The sequence below is a fragment of the Pseudonaja textilis genome, chromosome 5, assembly GCF_049901715.1.
Source record: "Pseudonaja textilis isolate UNSWEBS1 chromosome 5, rPseTex1.2, whole genome shotgun sequence".
In the NCBI taxonomy this organism is placed as follows: Eukaryota; Metazoa; Chordata; class Lepidosauria; order Squamata; family Elapidae; genus Pseudonaja; species Pseudonaja textilis.
The window spans coordinates 71,006,724-71,029,854 of record NC_141994.1 but is presented as its reverse complement, the minus strand read 5'-3'; the positions used below and the strand labels follow the sequence as shown (position 1 = coordinate 71,029,854).

The window sequence follows — 23,131 nt, the reverse complement described above, 5'->3', positions numbered from 1 at the left end:
GGCATCAAGATGACCACGCCTGCCACCAGCTGGCCACGCCCACCCAGTCAGCCATGCCCACCCAACACCCCGAGGCCAACCACAGCCCTGATACAGCCCTCAAAAGAAACCCCTCTGCCCTATTAGTATGCAGCCCGACAATTATGCCCCAACTGTCCCATTAAAAAAAAAAGAAAGAAAAGAAAACACGAAATTCCTCGCTCTGGAGATTGACAGTTGCAAACCACCTGAAAACGTCTACATGATCTACATTTCTCGGGCTCTGGGCTGATAGGAGGGAAAGAAAAAAAAATGCTTAATGCTTGTATTCTCAAGACAATGCCAATACCTCATTATCACACTTCTAACTATTGCACGGAGGCCTTCCTGCCAAGAGGAACTATTAAAAGGCCATCTGGTAAACGCATGGAGGAAGCGCGGAACACGATGCTTATTTTCAGCTCAAATTTCAAGTTAGCAGAGGCATTTTTTTTTCCCCCTCCATCCTCCACCTCTGCCAATAGGCTAGAATTTTGTGCATGCTGGAGTGTGAGATTCCAGATGGCAAAACAAGAAGCCAAGAAGGCAATAGACGTTTCCCTCTAAGGAATCCATCAGATTAACACTGCTATACAACTAAAGAAATGGTATTCTTTCCTGCTTTTATTCATTTATTGCTTCATTTATCATTTCATCACCTTTGTTTAACGACTCCAAAATCCTTTGCGGGGTGGAGTCTGGGCAACTGAATGGAGCTAGCAAAGTGTTTACTGGCCGGATGCCCTTCCTGACGCCAATGCGGAGTTTAGTTCAGCTGATAACATTCTCGTTGTGCCGAGAGAGAGAAATATCTGGCTCTAACTAGGATCGAACTCACAGCCTCCTGATTGTGAGGCGAAAGTTCCACCACTAGCCCAAAGCACCACTCTGCTTCATTTATCATTTATTATTCTTTTTTTATTGTACATTGATAGTCTTCGACTTACAACCACAGCCAAGCCCAAAATTCCCATTGCTAAGCGAGACGCCGAAGTGAGTTCTGGGCCATTTCACCATCTTTCTTGCCACAGTTGTTAAGTGAATCTGGACTTTTTTTGACCGTCAGAAAATCACAGAAGGGGATCACTGATCCTGAGACACAGCAACAGTCATAAATACGTGTCCAAATGTTTTTCATGTGACTGGGGGGAGGAATGCTGTGACCATCGTTAAGTGTGAAAAACACTCATAAGTCCCTTTTTCTACTACAGTTGTCACTTCAAACGGTCACTAAACGAGCTGAGAACTACCTGGACCGGGCCAGTTGTGGTCTTCTTTCATGCTGGGTGCAGCTGGAGGGGAGGGGGCTTCTCTGGAGTGCCGGATGGGGGTCTTCTTTCAGCCTTTATTTCAAAGGGCAAATTTTACCACAAACCACGAAAGGGCTGCTTTTCAATAATAAAAGAGACGAAATGAAGCATAAATGAATTCAAACGCCGCCTATTTCCTACCTGTTCAAATGACTCCATTTTAAAAGGGATGTAGGAAGCGTTTAGGTTAAACAGGTTGGAAGAACCACTAAAAGCCACACTGGTTTGTTTGTTGTTCCTGCTGTTGTTGTTGAGTTTGCCACTAACCATCCAACCAAAGGAGAAAAAAAACGGGGGGGGCGCATGTGAAAAGCACACTGCAGGTATTTTTAAGGAGGTATGAAGAGGCGCTGAGAGGGAACTTCAATTATTCCAATTATTATTCTCAAGAAAGTAGCCGGCTGAGCAAGTCCTTCCAGGAAATTCCTGACCTGCCTTATTTTCGTTCTCCTTCGCTTAGAATAAGAACTCATAAGAGAAAACTTCTGTGACTTCACGCTAACCAATAGGGAAGTCTTAATTAAAGGAATGGAAATGGCAGGAAGAATGGGAGGTGGGATAAAAGATGAGTTCTAGTCTTGCCTTAAGCATGAAGGCCGGTTGGGTGACTTTGGGCCAATCCGCAAGAGACTGTGAGTTCCAGTTCCTCCTTAGGCATGAAAGCCAACTGGGTGACTTTGAGCCAATTCCCAGGAGACTGTGAGTTCTAGTTCCTCCTTAGGCATCAAAGCTGGCTGGATGTCCTTGGGCCAATCACCAGGAGACAGTGAGTTCTAGTCCCGCCTTAGGCATCAAAGCTGGTTGGATGTCCTTGGGCCAATCACCAGGAGACAGTGAGTTCTAGTTCTGCCTTAGGCATGAAAGCTGGCTGGATGTCCTTGGGCCAATCACCAGAAGACAGTGAGTTCTAGTCCCGCCTTAGGCATGAAAGCTGGCTGGGTGACTTTGGGCCAATTCCCAGGAGACAGTGAGTTCTAGTCCCGCCTTAGGCATCAAAGCTGGTTGGATGTCCTTGGGCCAATCACCAGGAGACGGTGAGTTCTAGTTCTGCCTTAGGCATGAAAGCTGGCTGGGGGGCTTTGGGCCAATTCCCAGGAGACAGTGAGTTCTGTTTCTTCCCTAGGCACGAAGACCAGCTGGGTGACTTTGGGATAATCCCCAGGAGATAGTGAATTCTAGTTCTGCCTTAGGCATGAAGGCTGTCTGATCGACTTTGGGCCAATCCTCAGGAGATGGCGAGTTCTAGTACCGTCTTAGGCATCAAAGCTGGCTGGATGTCCTTGGACCGATCACCAGGAGACAGAGAGTTCTAGTCCTGTCTTAGGCATGAAAACTGACTGGGTGACTCTGAGCCAATCACCAGGAGACGGTGAGTTCCAGTCCTGTCTTAGGCATGAAAAGAGGCTGGGTGACCTTGGGTTAGTCATGCTCTCTCAGCCCAACCGACTTCAGAGGGTTGTTGTGGCAAAAATAGGAGGAAATGTGTCGGATATATAGGTGAAGGTGAGATACAAAAATGCAAAACCTTCAAGATACTGGACTACAGTAAGGACTACGGTTTTCAGAGTTATCATCGGCACAAGTGAAGTAAAGTTCTAGCTCTACTTCTGCCTTAGGCACGAAAGTCCACTTTGTGTGATGACCCGGGGCGTGACACAAAGGCAACACAGCCAAATAAGCAAGAAGAGTCCCTTTATTATCTCCAACCTTGCCCCCAATGTCCAGGTTACCTTCGATTAGAGAAAAACTCTCCCAGGAACAGCCTTTAGGTGGAGAAAATTCAGTCCAAAACAAGATAAGTACAGACTGTAACTAAAAATCCAAACAAACCAAGCTGTAGTAATTAACTTGACAGGGCAGGAGAAGGAATTGCAGACTTGAAAGCACAGCAAAACTCAGTTGGGAAGATGCCAGGAACACAGAGAAGCCATGATACCAGATAAATCCATGATTTACTCCCAAATTCATGATTTACTTCCTGCATGCAGCTTCTCTTTTTAAACAGTGTTCCCAGCTGCACCTAATGAAGGGAATCAGGGCCCTTTCCTCCCCCGTAAGCCACGCAACTCAAGTTGCTCCCTTCTCCGTTCCTCCCTATGTGCCCTAGGATGAAGGGGGGGTGGGTCTTCCTCTGAACTCCCTCTCCCTTGCTCTACCTCTCCCCTGCTCTGCCCAGGAGGACTTTGTCCTTCCCCAGTTTCTTCCACAACCTACAGTCACACTCCCATTCCCCGTCAGCTGTTCGGCCTCCCCCTCTGAATCAGATACCGACAGGGGCATGACACTTTGACTTTGGGCCAGCCCCTCTCTCTCAGCCCAATGCACCTTGCACAATTGTGAAAGGTGGGGGGGGGGAGATGTCTTTGATACGTTTGCAGCCTTGAGTTACTTGTAAAAATAATACTGGCACGATAATAATATAAAAATACAAAACAAAACACAAAACCAAAAACAAACTTTTGGTTCACTGTTCTCAGAGGGAAAGATATCTATCCCATCAGGAAATTGTAAAGACCAGAATAAGCATGCAGAACTGAACAGGCTGATAGCAGCACACTCCAAAGAATAACTGAATCATGTGGCAAATAGACATATGTGTGTGTGTGTGTGTGTGTGTGTATGTTTTCTTAAGTTTTCGCGGGTACTTACATGTATGGTATTCAGCTTTGTTCGGGTATTTTCCCACGTCATTGTAGTTGTGCTTTTAAAGTTGTAGCGACGTTTCAGCAGAATCTCATCTGCCATCATCAGGCTTCTGTATAGCGTTCATATATATATGTATATGTATATGTATATGTATATGTAATGTATATGTATGTGTGTGTGTGTATACACACACGCACACACACATATACATGTGTATGTTTTCTTAAGTTTTTGTGGGTACTTACATGAATAGTATTCAGCTTTGTTTGGGTATTTTCCCACATCGTTATAGTTGTGCTACAACTTTAAAAACACAACTATAATGATGTGGGAAAATACCCAAACAAAGCTGAATACCATATATTCTATATGTATGTATGTCTGTCTGTCTATTACTAGCTATTCCTTCTTTCAGAATCATGCGGAATGGGAGACTTGGACTAGGGTCTAGCAAACTTTAGACCATTCAATCACACATTAAAACCTGGAAATATTCTACTATGGATTATAAAAGGTTAAATCGGTGAAGACCATGAAAAAGACGAATTACTGCAAGTTATCTTATGAATACTACCTGACAGATTAGTTGCGACTAGAAGGCCACCAAGTTCACTTCCAACTATGTTTATTCTGTTGCTTACTCTCCTCTATTTTTTAAACGTTTCTGCTAAGAAAGATCCCAGCTATCCACATTCTCTCATGATATCAAGATGATCTTTCAAAGTAATTTTGACTATTTTCAACTATCTAAATTAAGTTTTTGGACATCCATACCACTAGGGGCAGGCTACTGGGGGTTCTCAGGGGAGAGCCCCTAGCTAAGATTCAGTGCAGTTCGGAGAACCCCCCCGCCAAATCCCACTCCTGGCTGGCCCCGCCCACCCAGCCCCTCCCAGAAGTCCCCATGTGGCCCATTTTGAATGCAGGTAAATGCAGGGCCTGCGCGGAAGCTCGGGGAGGGTGAGAAACGGGCCTCCCGGAAGTTCAGGAAAGCTGGAAATGGGCCCATTTCTGGCTTCCAGAGAGCCTCCAGAGCCCAGGGCGGCCATTTTCGCCCTCCTGGAGGCTTGAGGAAAGCCTCCGGAGCCTGGGAGGGCAAAAACACTACCCTCCTGCAGGCGCAGGAGGCCAACTAGGCCACACCCACCATGGCCACACCCACCCACCAACTGGTTAGAGAACCCGTTGCTAAAATTTTTGAAGCCGTATGTATGTATAAGCCTCAAGAGTTCTCCACAAAAAAAAAAAAGTTACCCACGATACAGTTAAACGGTATTTACAAGTTTAATACCAAACTTAACGTACCGATTTCTAATTTATATAAACAGACAGGTCATACAATATACTGTAAGATTGATTTGGGTTAATCAGAATGACTTTCTCTTGGCTCTGATTAGAATCTGACATAGAGGTGCCTTTAAAACTTACCTGTGGGGGGTAGTTGCTTTCTGAAGACCACCGTGAAGATTGATCGTTGGGCTTGTCCACTAAAATATTCCTAGTAATATAGAAAGAGACAGATGTATAAATAGGAAATGTTGACCATATGTAATCGTTTTCTAAAATCCCATTTCAAGAAAGCATAGCGGACTGCCTGTTCAGACCTGTCTGATGCTTCCTTTCACAGGAATAATGAAACAAGCTAGAAAAAACTTCAGTGCAGCGTTCGGTCCAAATCAGGATTCAAATCCTCAACTTACAACCATTGGTTTAGCGGCCATTCAAAGTGACAACTGCACTCAAAAAAGGGACTTATGGCCGTTTTTCGCTCTTACGACTGAACATGTTTCCAACAAGCGCTGATGATTTGCAAAGGTTTTTCTTGCCAGTTACAATACCTGTTACAAGGTGATTTCTGGATGTTTTCGATCAGAGTAGATGTTAGTGCAAATGTTACCCACAATCTGCAGATCTAGTAGATTCCCCGAAAATAGGACCTACCCTGAAAGTAAGTCCTAGCTTGATTTTTACACGTGTGCCCAATATAAGTCCTACCCCCCCCCAAAAAAAATAAGGCCTAATTAAGATCCTGCCCACCCCAGAGTGGACAGGTAAAAATTAAGCTAGGGTGAGGATAGCAATGGTGGAGCTGCCCTACAACTTACCTTTCGACAGGTGTGGCTAGGCTTTGCTTACCCTGACACCTGCCTTGCCGGCCCATTTCTTCTGCAGTTGGCAAGGCTTTCCTGGAGGCCTCTGTAGTTGAGAACAAAGCTCTGGATCGATCCAGAGGCCTTCAGGCTGCAGAAGTAGTTCCTGAAGGCCTCTGACAGTGAAAAGGAGACTGTGGGGGGCAACGGGTGCAAGTGGTTAGTCAGTGGATCTGGGTCCCAAGTACTTTTTTGGCAGGTCTGTTGTAACTTTGAACAGTCCATAAATGACCTGTTATAAGTAGAGGACCACTTGTGTTAAGTCCCTGGATATTACAATTGGTAAGAAACCTCTGAAACAGCAAGAAGGAGACTTCCTTTTCTCTTCCAATCCATAGTTTGCTCTGGGAAACTTACATCTTCCAGCGTAATCTTTCTTAAAATGTTTTAACAAGCGTACAATACACCGTGCCCGCAAAAATATACAAAAATGATTCAGCCAGAACACTGCAGTTCCCGCTCTTGAATAAGGCCTTAGAAATGGCAAAAGAAATGTGCTTCCCCCCCCCCCGCCCTCCATTTCGGCAAACACAGCTGAGGAAAAAGAAAAAAGAAGAAGAAAGCAACCAGGGCTGCAATTTTTCTTACAACAAAAATGCTTGGAAAGGAGACGAGAAACTGAATGGGTCGAATAGAAAAGAGCAAATCTCGTCCTTTGAAAACCTTGAATGGCAGTGATCAGACGTAATCAATCAGAATAATTCTGCCGTTAGACTCCTTCCCCAACACAAAAGAAATAAAAAAGCTTTCCAACAACAGGGAATCTGATAGCAGCATATATTCAGAGTGTCCTATTTTTTTTTGCAAAGCATGCATCCCGGTGGCTGGTTTCTCTTTATTTCACGTTGGGTGAGGTTTTGTGGGAATCAGCATTAATATTAGAAGGGTCTCTGCCACTCCAGATGGGGCTGAACTACAAGGGACAGCAGATCCAGCTAGCCTGGCCAAGGCTCAGTGGAGCTCAGCAACCTGTGAGGAACCAGCCCTCCCAACCCTGGTATAAAAGGAATAATCCAGGTCACCTGGAACATCTGCGTCGGCTTTGAGGACGAGAAAAAGAACCAGTTTGGGGTAGCAGGGAAGGTTCTGGCCTAGAAACCAGGAGTCTGAGCGTTCTAGTGCCACTTTAGGAATAGAAAGCAGGCTGGGTGATTTTGGCCAGGAGTCTCTGAGTTCTAGTCCCGCCCAAGGCATGAAAGGCAGCTACGTGACTTTGGACTGATCACCAGGTGAGTTCTAGTCAGAGGCGGGATTCAAAATTTTTAACAACCGGTTCTGTGGGCGTAGCTTAGGTGGTGGGCGTGGCTTGGTGATCATGTGACTGGGTGGACATGGCTTGGTGGTCATGTTATTGGCTGGGCGTGGCCGACTCAATATCACTCACATCGAGGCACGCATCTCCTCGCCTGGCCTCTCGTGACTGTGGGGATGCTGCAACAGTCGTAAGTGTGAAAAGGGGTCATAAGTCACTTTTTTCAGTGCCATTGTGACTTTGAATGGTCACTCCACACAAGCAAAGTACCAGCAAAGGAGGGGGAAAAAACTCCAGAGAAGTTCCTAAGACAGGAAGTCTAGTCCTGCCAAGAACGAAATAAGGGTTAACGGAGAGGCAGTTTCTGTAAGCAACACCAGAATGTTTCCTTCCTGCCTTCCTTACAGGATTAGCCCAGTAATTTCTTCTAACAACCGGTTCTCCGAACTGCTTAGAATGTTAACAACCGGTTCTAGCGAATAGGTGCGAACTGGTAGAATCCCACCCCTGGTTCTAGTCCTCCTTAGGCCTGAAAGGTGACTAACTGACTTTGGGCCCATCACTAGGAAATGGAGTTCTAGTCCTGCCTTAAGCCTGAAAGGTGACTTTGGGTCAATCACTAGGAGATGGTGAGTTCCAATCCTCCTTAGGCCTGAAAATTGACTAAGTGACTTTAGATCAATCATCAGGTGACAGTGAGTTCTTTAGGCCTGAAAGGTGACTAGCTGACTTTGGGCCAATCATCATTTAGATAAGGGTTAACGAAATTCAAGAGGTTGGACTTAGTTCACTTGTGGCTACGTAGGGATTCTATGCTGATCCCTCTTTTAACTCTACACATAGTTTCTGCCAATCCTTCTCCTACACATTATAAATTCAGGTAGTACTTAACTTACAATATTTAGTGACCATTCAAAGTTACACTACTGAAAAAAATGTGACTTGGGACCATTTTTCACACTTACAACCATTGTAGCATTCCCCATGGTCATGTGATCAAAATTCAGATCCGAGGCTACTGACTCATATTTATGACAGTTGCAGCGTATCGAGGTCGTGTGATCCCGTTGCGACCTTCGGACCAAGTCAACGAGGAAGCCAGATTCACTTAACAACCCCATTACTAACTGAACAGGTACAGCTCAACAACTAAGCTGTTAACAGCTTAACAACTCTGGCAAGGTAGTTCGTAAAAGTGGGGCAAAATTCACTTAACAATTGTCATGCTTAGCAACAGAAATTTTGAGCTCAATTGTGGCCGTAAGTCGAGGGATTACCTGTACTTAAAATGGAGCAGATGCAGAAAGAGAGAGAGAGAGAGAGAGAGAGAGAAACAGAGAGAGAGAGAGACAGAGACAGAGACACAGAGACACAAAGAGAGACAGAGACGGAGAGAGAGAGAGAGAGAGAGACAGAGTCAGAGTCAGAGTCAGAATCAGAGACGGACTTTCAGAGTCCTTGCAAAAAACATCAGCAAAGACAATATTGAATGCAAATCCTGTGCAATTTGTTCGTTGTTGTAACTTTCACTTGTTCATCCCATTCTAGCCTCTGAGATGATTAAATAGACCCATTGCAAACATCTCAGTTATGCCGGCTGCACCACTCGGCCTAGAAGCATTGAGCGTGTCTGCTTCCCCTACCCCCACCCCCATTTATTTGGCTACAGGTACTCCTTATTACCCTCTTTCAAATAGTAGGAAGAACCTTTCTAACGAGCAAGGGCTCGGGCACATCCTGAAGGTGGCTGGGATATTCTCTTTTCTCTTTGGTTTGTCCTTTCTGCTGAAAGGATGTTGCTTTTCTCCAGCATCTCCAGCCTGGCTCAGTGTTCTATTGATAAGGGTTTAGTAGAACATTATCGATTACTCAATGCTTTGGTTACAAGGGGCATCGCAAAGGACAGCGAAATGATGGTTTTGGAAAAAGTGCCGAGGAAAACTGCTCCAAATACGGAGCATTTATAGGGCTCTTGCAAAACTCCAACAAAGGAAAGTCCATATTGTAGCAAAAAAAAAAAAAAGTCTCATTAGATGGACTTGCTTAGACAAGAATACAACTCAAATCCCCAAACAGATAAATTAACAGATTAACAGAGTTGGAAGGGATCTTGTAGGTCATCTAGTCCAACCCACTGCCCAAGCAGGAGACCCTATACCATTTCTGACAGAGGGCAGTCCAGTCTCTTCTTGAAAGCCTCCAGGGATGAAGCTCCCACAACTTCTGAAGGCAACTTCTATTCCATGGGTTGTTTGTTCTGTCAGAGAGTTTCTCCTTATTTCCAGGTTGAATCTCTCCTTGTTCAGTTTCCATCCATCATTCCTTGTCTGGCCTTCAAGTGCTTTGAGAAATAGTTTGACCCCCTCTTCCTCTCTGAGGCAGTCCCTCAAATATTGAAAGACTGCTCTCCCGTCTCCCCTGGTCCTTCTCTTCACTAGACTACCCAGGCCCAGTTCCTGCAACCGTTCTTCGTATGTTTTAGCCTCCAGTCCCCTAATCATCCTGGTTGCTCTTCTCTACACTTTTTCTAGAGTCTCAACATCTTTTTATCCGCTTTTATGCTCAACCAAGTAACATCATCAGTGCTAAAAAAAATCCCACCCCCTTCTAGCACTAATGATGTTACCTAGTTGGGTCATGAAACATCTGCAAGAAAACAACCCAGCTGAGAGAGCACCAAGGACCCCCCATTTCAACCCTGAGCTACAAATATTCTCCTTTACCAATTATACATCTGCCTGTTTTTCATTTCCTGCTGCAAATAGTCCTTGTGTAACGACCAGTTGCTCAGTGGCCGTTCAAAGTTATGACAACCCCCTCAAAAGACACTTATGACCTGATTTCAAAGTTCCACAGGCCACAACCCACAATGGTCACATGATCACATTTTGAATGCTTGTGGCAACTGATTCTCTTTTACAGCTGTTTCCGGTGTCTTACAATCACACGATCACAATTTTCGTTTTTCGTTTTAGAAACTAGCTTTTGCTAGTTTCTTGAGTTTACTTTCGATTTCCAGGAAAAATGCCCACTGGATGAAATGGGTTTACAGCCTTTCCAGAGGTGGTATTCAGCACTGAGTCCCAGCTGATCAGCTGGGGGTTTTTTTTGGTTGCCCTGAAAGAGGAGAACGGAGCTGGAAAGCAGGTTAGTGGGATGGGGAAGGAATGAGGATTTTACAATATCCTTCCCCTGCCACCCCCACCAGGTCACATCACACGCACCAAGCCATGCCCACAGAACTGGTAGTAAAACAATTTGAATCCCACCACTGAGCCTTTAAAAACCGCTTCAAAACAAGTTGTAAAACGAAGCACAGTCATGTGATAGCCTGCTGAGCAGCAACAACTTACGACCATCATCCTGGGCTCAATTACGGTTGTAAGTCGAGGATGAAAAAACAGAACAAAATATTTCTTCCAGGCTTCAGAACCAAACCATTAAAAAGAAATGGCCCCTAAATCTGGATATTCCAGATAATAAATGCAATTGCTATTTTCTGATATTCTACACCAAGGGTCTTCAAACTTGGCAAGCTTAAGACTTGTGGACTTCAACTCCCAGAATTCCTGAGCTAACAAGACTGGAGGAGGAATTCTGGGAGTTGAAGTCCACGTGAAGTGTTCAAGTTTGAAGACCCCTGGAATAGATAGAGGTAGAATAGAGAGAGAGAGAGATAGAATAGAGAGAGAGAGGGGAGAGAGAAAGAGAAAGAGAGGTAGACTAGATAGAGATAGGAAGGATAGATAGATAGATAGATAGATAGATAGATAGATAGATAGATAGATAGATAGATAGATAGAAGAAAGAATAGATCGTCTTCAAACTTGGCAAGTTTAAAACATTTGTGGACTTCAACTCCCAGAATTCCTGAGCTAACATGACTGGAGGGGGGATTCTGGGAGTTGAAGTCCACAAGTCTTAAAAGCTGTCAAGTTTGCTATCTATTCTACACCAACAACTAGCAGAAGGTAGCAACATGAACCTCCCAGCTGACCAAATGAGGGCACAGGTAGTCCTCGACATACAACCATTCGATTAGCGACTGTCTGAAGCTACAATGCCATGGGGAGGTGGGGGAAGGAAGTGACTTGTGACCATTTTTCACACAACCGTTGCAGCGTTCCCACTGGTGACGTGATCAAAATTCAGCCACTCGCCAACTGGTTCATATGTATGACCGTGGCCGTGTCCAGGGGGCATGCGATCCCCTTTTGCGACCTTCCCACAAGCAAAGCCAGAGTTCCTTAACCGCTCAGTTGCTAACTTTAACAACGGATGTGATTCGCTTAGCAACTGCGGCAAGGAAGGGCGTAAAAACAGGGGCAAAACTCAGCAACTGTCTCATTTCGCAGCGGAAATTTGGAGCTGCGTTGTAGCTGCAGGCCGAGGGTTTGCTTGTGCAATATTTCTCTCCCGACAGGTTATATAAAGGAAAAAAATAGGATAAAGTTCAACGCTTCTTTTGAATCCCAGACTGAATCTCCCGCATCCCATTTTCCCAAAGGTAAACACCAAGTGAGCAAACAGTTGCAAAAGCTTGGAGTTCAAGTTCAAGTTCATTTCTGAGTCCACCGCCCAAAGGGAAATGAATGACACAAGAGCCTCGTCCTGCCAATGTTTGTTCTTCCCGTCTCCCTTTCGTGCATGGAGACACGCACTGTGCTCAAAGCTGAATGAGGTGCGTCGCCTCTAATCCCAAATTAAAAATATCCCAGGGGTCGCGAAACCTTTTTGGACCTCAGGGACCACCAAACTCATAATTTTAAATCCCTTGGACCAGAGACCCTGGGAAAATCCCCCCCAAAAGTCTGCAGGAAAATCCCCCGTTCCCATTTTCCTACTGATCAATCGTTCTTTATTTGGGATCAGGATAGCGTCTCCAGCTCCGTTCTCAGGGAACGAAAGAGAGACTTTTGGCTTCGTGCAAGGAAAGCAGCAGAAGTCTTTCTTTCTCTCCCCCAAACTCCGCCAGAAATGAGTCTTTGGGAGACCTGTCGCCCTGGTACAGCCTCTTGGAGCAGGAGGCCTTGCAGGGTCCCAAAGGATCGTTTCTGGTAGAGTTTGGGGAAGGGAAAGACTTTTGCTGCTTTCCTTGCATGCAGCCAAAAGCAGGAGAAAGAAGCGGAAAGAAGCAGCCCCGGTGGCCAGGTCAGGCGCGTAGGGAAAGTTCCTCCCCCTCCACCCTTTCCCCCTCCCCTTACTACCTCGTGTTGTTCGCAATGCAAGCGATGCAAGCCTTGTGTTCCTGTGCAGCCTGGATTAATTGCTTTGGGGGTAATATTTCTCTGCGGACCACCAAAATTTTCTCACAGACCACCAGTGGTCCCCGGCCCACTGGTGACGACCACTGGATTAGAACGCCCAATTTTTCCCCCACATTGCATTACTTGTTTGAAGTCCTTTCCTATTAACCGAGGCTGAGAATAGATTCAGGTTAGCTAAAATGTTTTAAAAATATGTCTAGAAAATGCTGGAAATGTAATTTTAAAAAAAAACAGGCTCATTTTGGCCAAGATGTTGGGCAAAAATACACACAGGTGGCTAGAAAAGATAGTAGGGAAATGTAGATTTTTTTAAACCTGAACTGTTTTTATTAGGGATGATATCAGAAAAAAAATTGATAAATATGTATTTAATATTACATGGCTTAAGAGCAGCGAGGATTATCTTCACACCATATTGGAAAAATGAAGCAACACCGCAAGATGAAGAGATAATAAAGAAGCTTATTAGATTGTGCAGAAATGGACAGACTTACATTGAAAATGAAACAGAAAGAAGGCACAGAATATTATCAACCGTCATAAGTGTAAAAAATGGGCGTAAGTCCCTTTTTTACAGGGCTGTTGTAACTTGGAAATGAACTGTTGCATGTCAAAGTCTACCTATACTTGCTCAAAGTCCTTTCTTATTAACCAAGACGGAGAACAGATTCAGAAATATTCGTGAGGGAAACTAATTTAGATCCTTCAGCTCATGCACTCAAATAACCTCATGGCTTGCACACATTTACTACTGCCATAATGTGATTCACTTGTTTTCCACTTAATGAACCTCCTTGTCGTTGTAATTTATGTGAACCGAGCCCAGCTCTTAAATGACTCACTTCCCCAAATGCTCAAACAGGTACTAGACGCTCAAAGTCCTGGGTTTCTTGATAGTAATTCAATTACCACTTGGAAGGTAAAGTTTCCGACTTCTGTCTTGGGCTGGGCACCACATAATCTGTTCTAAATCTCTCCAGTTAAATACCACGTTTCCCTGAAAACAAGACCCTGTCTCACTATTATTATTTTTTTTGCCACCAAAAAAGGCACCAGGTCTTACTTTCGGGGGAAGTCATCCACTGACTAACCTCACTTGTACTCCTTTTCGCTGTCAGAGGCCTTCAGGAATTTCTTCTTCTGTGGCCAGCAAGGCTTTCCTGAAGGCCTCTGCAACTGATAATGGAGCTCTGGATCGATCCAGAGCTTTGTTCTCAACCACACAGGCCTTCAAGGAAAGCCTTGCCGGCTGCAGAAGAAATGGCCAAGCAAGGCAGGTGTCGGGGTGAGCGAGGCCTGGCTACACCTGTCCAAAGGTAAGTAGTAGGGCAGCTCCACCATTCCCATCCCCAGCCTAGCTTAATTTTTACCCGTGCATTCTGGAGTGGGTGGGATCTTAATTAGGGCTTATTTTGAGGAGTAGGGCTTATATTGGGCACACAGATAAAAATCAAGCTAGGATTTACTTTCAAGGTAGGTTGTATTTTGGGGGGAATGAACAGCCCACCTTCAACATTGTTGTGGGTCCCTGGTATTCCAGCAGTTTAAGACCTCCCTACTTATCAACTTAATTTCAAAACTTTTGTAATTTTACAACCTGCTTGCAAGAAAGAACCCAAATGAGCTGTCAGACGAGGAGAGCCGAACTCATGGGTAGCATCACTTTGCGATGAACGAGGCCATAGATTCAGTTTTTCAGCTATTAAGATTGTTGGCCAAGAAGAGACAAAAACAGCCAGGGAAAAATGATTGCCGCCTGGGAAACAGACTCCTTGTCACTCAACAGGAGTGCTGATTTACCATCAGCTTATCAAGTAAGGAAACAACAGCCAATCGGCAGCCATCAACATCCATCAATCCATCAATAGGAAGGCACCACATAAATATGGCACATAGAATAGCCCAAAGCACATGTTCTGGTAGAGAGAAGTGCCCCGAGGATAGGCTCCAGGCGTGAAAATGCCACTCTATGCTGCCTTGGCAAGACCACACTTGGAATAGCGCGTCCAGTTTGGGTTGCCACATCGTAAAAAAAAGAGGTTGAGACTCTAGAAAGAGTGCAGAGAAGAGCAACAAAGAGGATTAGGGGAATAATGACGATTAGAGGAATAATGATAAGGACTGAGAGGACAACGTGATATGATAGTAGTCTTCCAGGGTGGCACAGTGGTTAGAATGCAGTATTGCAGGCTAAATCTGCTGACTGCAGGCTGCCAACAGTTTGGCAGTTCAATCCTCACTGACTCAAGGTTGACTCGGCCGTCCATCCTTCCGAGGTCGGTAAAATGGGGACCCAGATTGTTGGGGGCAAGAGGATGACTCTGTAAACAGCTTAGAGAGGACATAGCGTAAAGCACCATGAAGCGGTATACAAGTCTAAGTGCTTTTGCTATTTGAGGAGCTTGCACAAAGAAGAGGGGGTCAAGCTATTCTCCAGAGCATCTGAAGGCAGGACAAGAAGCAACAGGGTGGAAACTAACCCAGGAGAGAAGCAACCTAGAACTAAGGAGGAATTTCCTGAGAGTGAGAACAATTAATCGGGGGAACGACTTGCCTCCAGAAGTTGTGGGTGCTTCAAGACTAGAGGTTTTTAAGAAGAGACTGGACAGCCATTTGTCTGAAAAGGTAGAGAGTTCCCTGCCTGAACAGGGGGATGGACTAGAACAGCGGTCACCAACCGGTGGGCCGTGAGAAAATTTTGGTGGCCGCAGAGAAATCTCACCCGCAGAGCACCCTCACAAAGCAATTAATCCAGGCTGCGCAGAAACACAAGGCTGCGCAGCCCACATGGCCTGTGGGAATCCTCCCCACCTACTCACTCCTTACCTGGTAAACTTGTCTGCTAAGTTGCTATTTTTCCTTTTTCTGACCATCATCTGTTCTGCTGTGCCGGGAAATTTAGATTAGCTAGGAAGCAGGAAATGGTTGGATTTCTTGCTTTCTAGCTAGTCTTTAGATCTTCAGCACAGCCGAACCTCCCTTAGGACTGAAGGTTTGTTTGCAAGCAAATTCAGTGGAGACTCACAGCAAGCAAATTTGAGAGACTGAGCTAGCGGATGGCAGGAAGATAGATCACTGAATGATCCTGTGAGCAACTCAATCTGCCTGCTTTGCCTGATTTGGGGTAAAAGTTGCTTTTTTAACAAAAATATTCAATATTTACATACATGGCGTGTTGTAAGTTAATTTTGTGAGTTTGCTTGCAAGCAAAGTTTGTGTGACAGACTGAGCTAGCCAATGGCAGATAGATTTCTGAATGAATCTGTGATTCGGTGAGCAACTCAATCTGCCTGCCTGCTTTGCCTGATTTTGGATAGAAGTTGCTCTTTTTATATAAAACATTCAATATTTATATATTTATAATATTTACATACAAGCCATGCCCAGCCAGTCACATGACCAAGCCACACCCATACATTAGGCCACACCCACATAACTGGTTAGTGGTCCCTGGGATTTAAAATTATGAGTTTGGTGAACCCTGAAGTCCAAAAGGTTGGCGACTAAGCTTGCTGTAAGAACCTTCAATTGGCCATACCTGTATTTTTATTTAAGCTGAGTTTAGGGTTCAGAGTGTTATAATTCAGTAATAAACATCTCTTGCTTTTTTTCCCCTTCATTGTGTGAGCCTTAATTTTCACCTCCAATACAACTGTTATTCAGGAGGAGGAGGAGGAGGAGGAGGAGGAGGCTAGAAAGCAAAAGATATGGCGTTCTAGTCCCTCCTTGGGTATGAAAGCCAGCTGGGTGACATTGGGCCAGTTCCTCCCTCTCAGTTCAACCCACCTCACAGGGCTGTTGTTAAATAAGAGGAGAAAGATGTATTTAATATCTTGGCCACCTTGAGTCCTTTGTAAAAATAATAAAGGTTGGATAGAAATAAACAATAAAATAAAATGAAACTGGAGGGTGAAATGGTATCAAACCTTCTAGGAAACCATTCACAGAAGGAAATTATCTACAGAAAGATATAAGTCTCTAATCATGAAAGGACTCCCCCTTTGCTTATCTCTCCGTGGTTAGAAACCCGATGTTTCCCTCACAGTATCTTGCAGGAAAATGTAAAAGCAAAAACAAGCAACCTCAAGTTTTACAAACTACTGGCTATCAGCAAAGTATAAAGCAACTTCTTTACAAACAAAAAAATAATAACGAATGTTAATACTAAAAATTAAAAAAATAGGCTTGCAACTATTTCAACTGTCATACACCGATGCGGAGAAGGCAAAGATGTATAGTGGATATCATAGGGAAAAGATGGACATAAATGGAATAATTAGGCAATTTTTGATACTCATAGCTTTCTTATACTCCATCTGATTCTTACATCCCCCCATTAATTTCCAGATCATCTTTGACTTACATCGATTCATTGACTGACCAAAGATACGACAGCACTGAAAATAGTGACATGAGCAAAGCATTGCTGCATCCCCATGCGATCCAAAATACTGCACGCTTAGCAACCAGCATGGATTTACAATACACAGGCAGTCCTCAACCTACGATCCACAATTGAGCCCGGCGTTTGTGTCGTGAAGTGAGATATTTGTTAAGTGCCTTTGCTCTGTTTTACGACTTTCGACGCTTAATGTTGCTTAAGTGAATCGATGCAGTTCTTATATTAGTAATACGGTCGTTAAGTGAGTCGGGCTTCCCCGTTGATTTTCCCTTTTTCAGAAGGTCCCAAAAGGGGATGTGACTCTGGGACACTGCAAATCGTCATAAAGGCGAGTCAGTTGTCAAGCATCCGAATGTAAATCACGTGATCATGGAGAAGCTGCAACGGTCGTAAGTGTGAAAAGGGGCTGTAAGTCCCTTTTTTCAGTGCCTCTGTAACTTTGAGTAGTCTCTAAATGAACTGTTATAAGTCGAGGACTATCTGTATTTGCAGCACCCGGTGACCCATGATTGGCATTTGAGGCCTTCTACACCAGCTTTCAACGTGTCAAGCCACAGGGAGCAGCTGGATTCACTTAATGACTGTGATTCACTTAATGACTAGTGATTCACTTAATGGCTGCAGTGATTCACTTAATGGTGGCAAAAAAAATGATAAAATTGAGCATGACTTCTAACAACCTCCTTGCATAGCAACGGAAATTCTAGTCCCCTGTTGTGGTCATAAGTCAAGGACTAATTTCATTTAGCAGCAGCAACTTTCCCCTCCCAAAAGTTCTTTGCAAGGTCCTGTTTTCCTCCTATTCCAGGCAGACACCTTCAAAACTTTCATGCCTCCTTGCAATTTTCATTAAAATCTCATTTCAATGTATGCCGACTAGCGTCCATTCAAAGTGACCCTAAAGTTAGTCTAATTTTTCATACTCCCAGTTCTCAATGTGTACCTTGTTGTCCTCAGTTTACATCACACCATTGTGCCTTTTCCTCTTGTCTGAACTTAAAAGAGATCTTTATGAGAGAAAAGCTAGGAAGAAAGAAGACGGTCTTTACACAAAGGAAGATCTTTGGTTGGGGAAAAGAGGCACAGCCTCCCAAATTCTGGTGCCATTATAAAAGTTAGCTGGCTGCTTTTGAAAACAACAGCCAGGATTGCAGTAGAACTTTCCTCAAGACAAAGATGTTGAGACGTTGGGAAAAAGGGCAAAGAAGAAGAACAGGCCTGGAAATCAAAACATATCATGAATTTTCAGGAATTGGGTTTGGCCAGTCCAGAAAAAAAAAAGGACGACTAGAGAGGACAGGATAGCAGTCTTCCAAGTATTTGAGGGGCTGCCACAAAGAGGAAGGGGTCAACTTATTTTCCAAAGCTCCCAAAGGCAGGACAGGAAGCAATGGTTGCAATTAAGGAGAGAAGCAACCTGGAATTAAGGAGAAACTTCCTCACGGTGAGGACAACGAACCAGTGGAACAGCTTGCCACAAGAAGTTGTGGCTGCTTCATCACTGGAGGTTTTTAAGAAGAGACTGGACAGCCACTTGTCTGAAACGATATAGGATCTCCTGCTTGAGCAAGGGGGTTGGACTAGAAGACCTCCAAGGTCCCTTCCAGCTCTCTTCCGATTCTGATGTTGGGAAAGATGGAAGACAGAAAAAGACGGCGGCGGCGGATGAGATGGTTACATGCAACAAACACAATGCACATGAATTTGGGGAAACTGGGAGACAGCAGAGGATGGGGCGGGGGTTGGACTACCATGGAAGACCTCGAAGGTCCCTTCCTACCTCTATTCTGTAAAACAAAACAAAACAAAAAGATCTGAAGAACCAGGTTGGAGACCGATGGTCTAAGGTGGCCTCTTGGAATCAAGCAATAATGGGGTGCCACATCTATCAATGCCTAGCTCTGCTCAAAGGCTCTAGTTGCTGGGAAAGGTAGAAGGAGGAAGGAGGAGGAGGAGAGAGAGATGAAGAAGTGGAAGAAGAAGATGTAGAAGAGGAAGAGGAAGTAGAGGAAAAAGAGGAAGAAGAGGACAAAGAAGGATAAAGAAGAGGAAGAGGAGGAAAAAGATGAGGACGAAGAGGAGGAAAAGGAGGAAGAAAGATGAAGAGGACAAAAAAGAGGATGAAGATGAAGAGGAAGAGAAAGAGGAAAAAAAGAAGAGAAAAATGAAGAAGAGGAGGAAAAAGATGAGGAAGAAGAGGAAAAAGATGAGGCCGAAGAAGACAAAGAGGAGGAGGAAGAGAAAGAGGAAGAAGAGAAAGAAGAGGAGGAAAAAAGAAGAGGATGAAGAAAAGGAAAAAGAGGAGGAAAAAAGAGGAAGAGGAAAATGAAGATGAAAAAGATGAGGGGAAGAAGAGAAGGTGAAGAGTAGGAGAAAGAAGAGGAAGTCGAGGAAAAAAGATGAAGAGGAAGAAGAGGAAGAGGAGGAAAAAAGAAGAGGACGAAGAAGAGGAAGAGTAGGAGGAAAAAAGAGGAAGAAGAGGAAAATGAAGATGAAAAAGATGAAGGGAAGAAGAGGAAGAGTAGGAGGAAGAAGAGGAAGTCGAGGAAAAAAGATGAAGAGGAAGAAGAGGAAGGAAGAAGAGGAAGAGGAGGAAAAAAAAGAGGACGAAGAAGAGGAAGAGTAGGAGGAAAAAAGAGGAAGAAGAGGAAAATGAAGATGAAAAGAAAGGGAAAAAGAGGAAGAGTAGGAGGAAGAAGAGGAAGCGGAAAAAAAGATGAAGAAGAGAAAGAGGAAGAAGAGGAAGGAAGAAGAGGAAGAGGAAGAGGAGGAAAAAGAAGGGGAAAATGAAGAAGAGGAGGGAAAAGATGAGGGAAAGAAGAAGAGGAAGAGGAGGAAAAAGAAGGAAGAACAGGAAGAGGAAGAAGAGGATGAAGAAGAGGGAGAAGACGAGAAAGAAAAGGAGGAAGAGGAAGGGGAGGAAAAAAGAAGAGGAAAATGAAGAAGAGGAGGGAAAAGATGAGGGGAAGAGGAAGAGGAAGAAGAGGAAAAAAGAAGAGGATGAAGAAGAGAAAGAGGAAGAAGAGGAAAATGAAGATGAAAAAGAAAGGGAAAAAGAGGAAGAGTAGGAGGAAGAAGAGGAAGCGGAGGAAAAAAGATGAAGAAGAGAAAGAGGAAGAAGAGGAAGGAAGAAGAGGAAGAGGAAGAGGAGGAAAAAAGAAGGGGAAAATGAAGAAGAGGAGGGAAAAGATGAGGGGAAAGAAGAAGAGGAAGAGGAGGAAAAAAGAAGGAAGAACAGGAAGAGGAAGAAGAGGATGAAGAAGAGGGAGAAGACGAGAAAGAAAAGGAGGAAGAGGAAGGGGAGGAAAAAGAAGAGGAAAATGAAGAAGAGGAGGGAAAAGATGAGGGGAAGAGGAAGAGGGAGAGGAGGAAAAAAGAAGGAAGAAAAGGAAGAGGAGGAAGAAGAGGAAGGAGAAAGAAAAGGAGGAAGAGGAAGGGGAGGAAAAAAGAGGAGGAGGAGGAGGAAGATCAACAAGGGGAAGGAAGACCCTGAGTCCAGAGGCAACCAAGACCCCATTGACAGCCTTGCCACAAGCTCCGAGACAGATACCCCCCCGCCCCCCAGGATGCATCCGATACCCCTAAGAATCCAGGCTGCTCAGGCGGCCCCTGATCAACCCCCCAAGACTCCCTAGAAGACCCCCGTCCTTCTCCCCTCCCCTCCAGGCCGCCCCCTTAGGCAAACCAACCCACCACCCCTCGAGAGGCGGCCTCCTTACCTGGCCATGGGGGGGGGGACTCCCCACAGGTGGGTAGGACCCCCCCCCAAACCGAGAAGCCCCTCCCTCCTCCCCTCGGCCTTCATTCGCCTTTGCAACGGCTGTTTGGGGAGGGGGTTAATGGGACCCCCTCCCCACCTGGGAGAGCAGGAATCGAGGGGCGGGGGGTTGGCAAAGAAAAAGTCTCCCCCTCCCGGATCCTTGACCTCCCTCAGAAGAGAAACTCGACCTCCCCGCACACCCGGTTGTGGACCCGCAAGCCCATCCTCCGCGCTCTCCTTCAGCCGGGGAAGATGGGGCGGTGGTCTCAGAGCCCGCGGAGAGGGGCTGCCTTGAGAGCTTCCTCCGCCCCACCCCCGCTCCCACCACCCCACCCCACGGCCGACTCACTCGGGCAGGTAGGTGGAGGAGAAGCTGCTCCAGCGGTGGAGGGTGTAGGCCAGGACCCGGCTGCCGAGGAGCCCCGACGACCCTGGGCCGAAGCCTAGGCCCGACGCCGCCATCTTGTCAGCCGCCGCCGCCGCCGGGGAGGAGGAACCATAGAGTGGGCGGAGGGGAAGGAAGGGAGAGGAAATAGAGGCGCGCACTCCCGGCTTTCACTTCCGCCTGCCGCTGGGACGCTCGCCTTTCTTTGGTGGCCTCGACTACGCACGCCCTCAAAAGTCTCAGAATAGAGGTTCGCCGTAGAGCCGGAAGTAGAGGGGTCGCGCGGTGGGAGGGATTCAACCGGGTCTCTTGGGGAAAGAGGAGGGAACAGAGGAAGAGGAGGAGGAGAGAGGGAGGGGCGTCTTAAAGGGGCCGACGCGCGATTTTCGACTTTGGAGAGCCTCTATGGCTGGTTTTGCTACTAACGGTATAACAGATTGACAGAGTTGGAAGGGACCTTGTAGGTCATCTAGTCCAATCCTACTAGCAGGTAGTCCTCGACTTATGGCCACAATTGAGCCCCCCCCCTCGAATTTATGCCGGTAAGTGAGAAATTCGTTAAATGAGTTTCACCCCGCTTTACAATCTTTCTTGCCGCCGTTGTTAAGCAAATCGCCGGAGTTATTCAGTTAGTGACCCAGTTGTTAAGTGAATCCGGCTTCCCCATGGGCGTTGCTTGTCAGAAGGTCACAAAAGGGGATCGCTTGACAGGGCAACCGTCATAAATGTGAGTCAATTGTCATGCATGCAAAGGTAGGTCATGTGATCCTGGGGATGCTGTGACAGTCGTAAGTCTGGAAAATGGTCATAAGTCACTTTAATCGGGACCCTTGTAACTTTGGTCACTAAACGAACTGTTGTAAGTTGAAGATTACCTTCATGCTAAGCCGGAGTTTCGCAAATTTGGCAACTTTAAGATGGGTGGACTTCAAGTCCCAGAATTTCCCAGCAAGCTTGCTGTCTGGCTGTCTGGCTGGCTGGCTGGGGAATTCTGGGAGTTGAAGTCCATTCATCTTAAATTTGCCAAGTTTGAGAGCCACTGAGTTAGACAGTGATCTGTCCTTGACTCCCCACCCGGTGGGTTTTGCAACCCAGATCTGCTTTCCTTGGCTTAGTTCAGGGGTTCCCAAACTTGGCAACTTTAAGGCTTGTGGACTTCAATTCCCAGAATTCTGGGGGTTGTGGGAGTTGAAGTCCACAAGTCTTAAAGTTGCCAAGTTTAAAGACCTCTGGCTGAGTTTAACATGTTCAAAACAATTGGATGGACAGACAAATATGAAAGGACTGAGACAGATGAGAGAGTGGATGGGTGGATGGATGGAAGGATGGATGGATGGGTGGACAGATGGACAGACAAATATGAAAAGACTGAGACACATGAGAGAGTATTGGTAGATAGATAATGGATGGATCGGATGGTAGAGACAAACAGACAGATATGTATAGACTGACAAAGAGACCGATGAAAGAGTAGATAGATAATGGATGGATAGATGTGATAGATGTATGGATGGAAGGATGGATGATTGAAAGTGATGATAGATTATTAGACAGATAAATAATAGATAGATGATGGAGAGGGAGAGATCAAAGAGAGAGATCCTTGCTTTATCGCCTGGTTAACCCATATTTGCATTTTGAAATAAACAATATTGTTTCAATTGCCCCTAAATCTATCGACATGAGCTGTCATTTGCAATAACACCAAATTGTGATTTGATGACCATAAATGGAGCTACGAGCTGGCAACTAAGGCGTAATCCAGAGCACTTTGTGCTCTTTAATGCCTGGAGAACTTTTCCCAGACTTGGGAATGACTCAGCTCTCCTAACCGGAGGTGCTTGGAAGCGGTTCTTCCCTCTTCCGCTGGGCAAAGCATGGAAGAATTGAATGGCTGCACCAATCAGGCCTGAATCCGGTCCTCGGTTTGGAAAAGGTGGA

The 23,131-nt window shown here is 45.4% G+C and overlaps 1 protein-coding gene across 2 annotated transcripts in view; it reads right to left on the bottom strand.

Moving 5' to 3' along the window:
- The window catches only part of MKLN1 (muskelin 1), a 97,874-nt gene extending 76,579 nt beyond the window's left edge, over nucleotides 1-21,295 (bottom strand). Inside the window, exons 1-2 of one of the 2 annotated variants that reach the window (XM_087935343.1) lie at nucleotides 21,155-21,295; nucleotides 5,403-5,472 (exon numbers count right to left, since the gene is read on the bottom strand). In XM_087935343.1, coding sequence (XP_087791469.1) covers nucleotides 5,403-5,472; nucleotides 21,155-21,267 — 183 coding nt within the window. In that variant the 5' untranslated portion in view covers nucleotides 21,268-21,295. The remainder of the gene's footprint in view (nucleotides 1-5,402; nucleotides 5,473-21,154) is intronic. The other variant, XM_087935344.1, reaches the window with a different exon arrangement.
- Nucleotides 21,296-23,131: the final 1,836 nt, after the last annotated feature.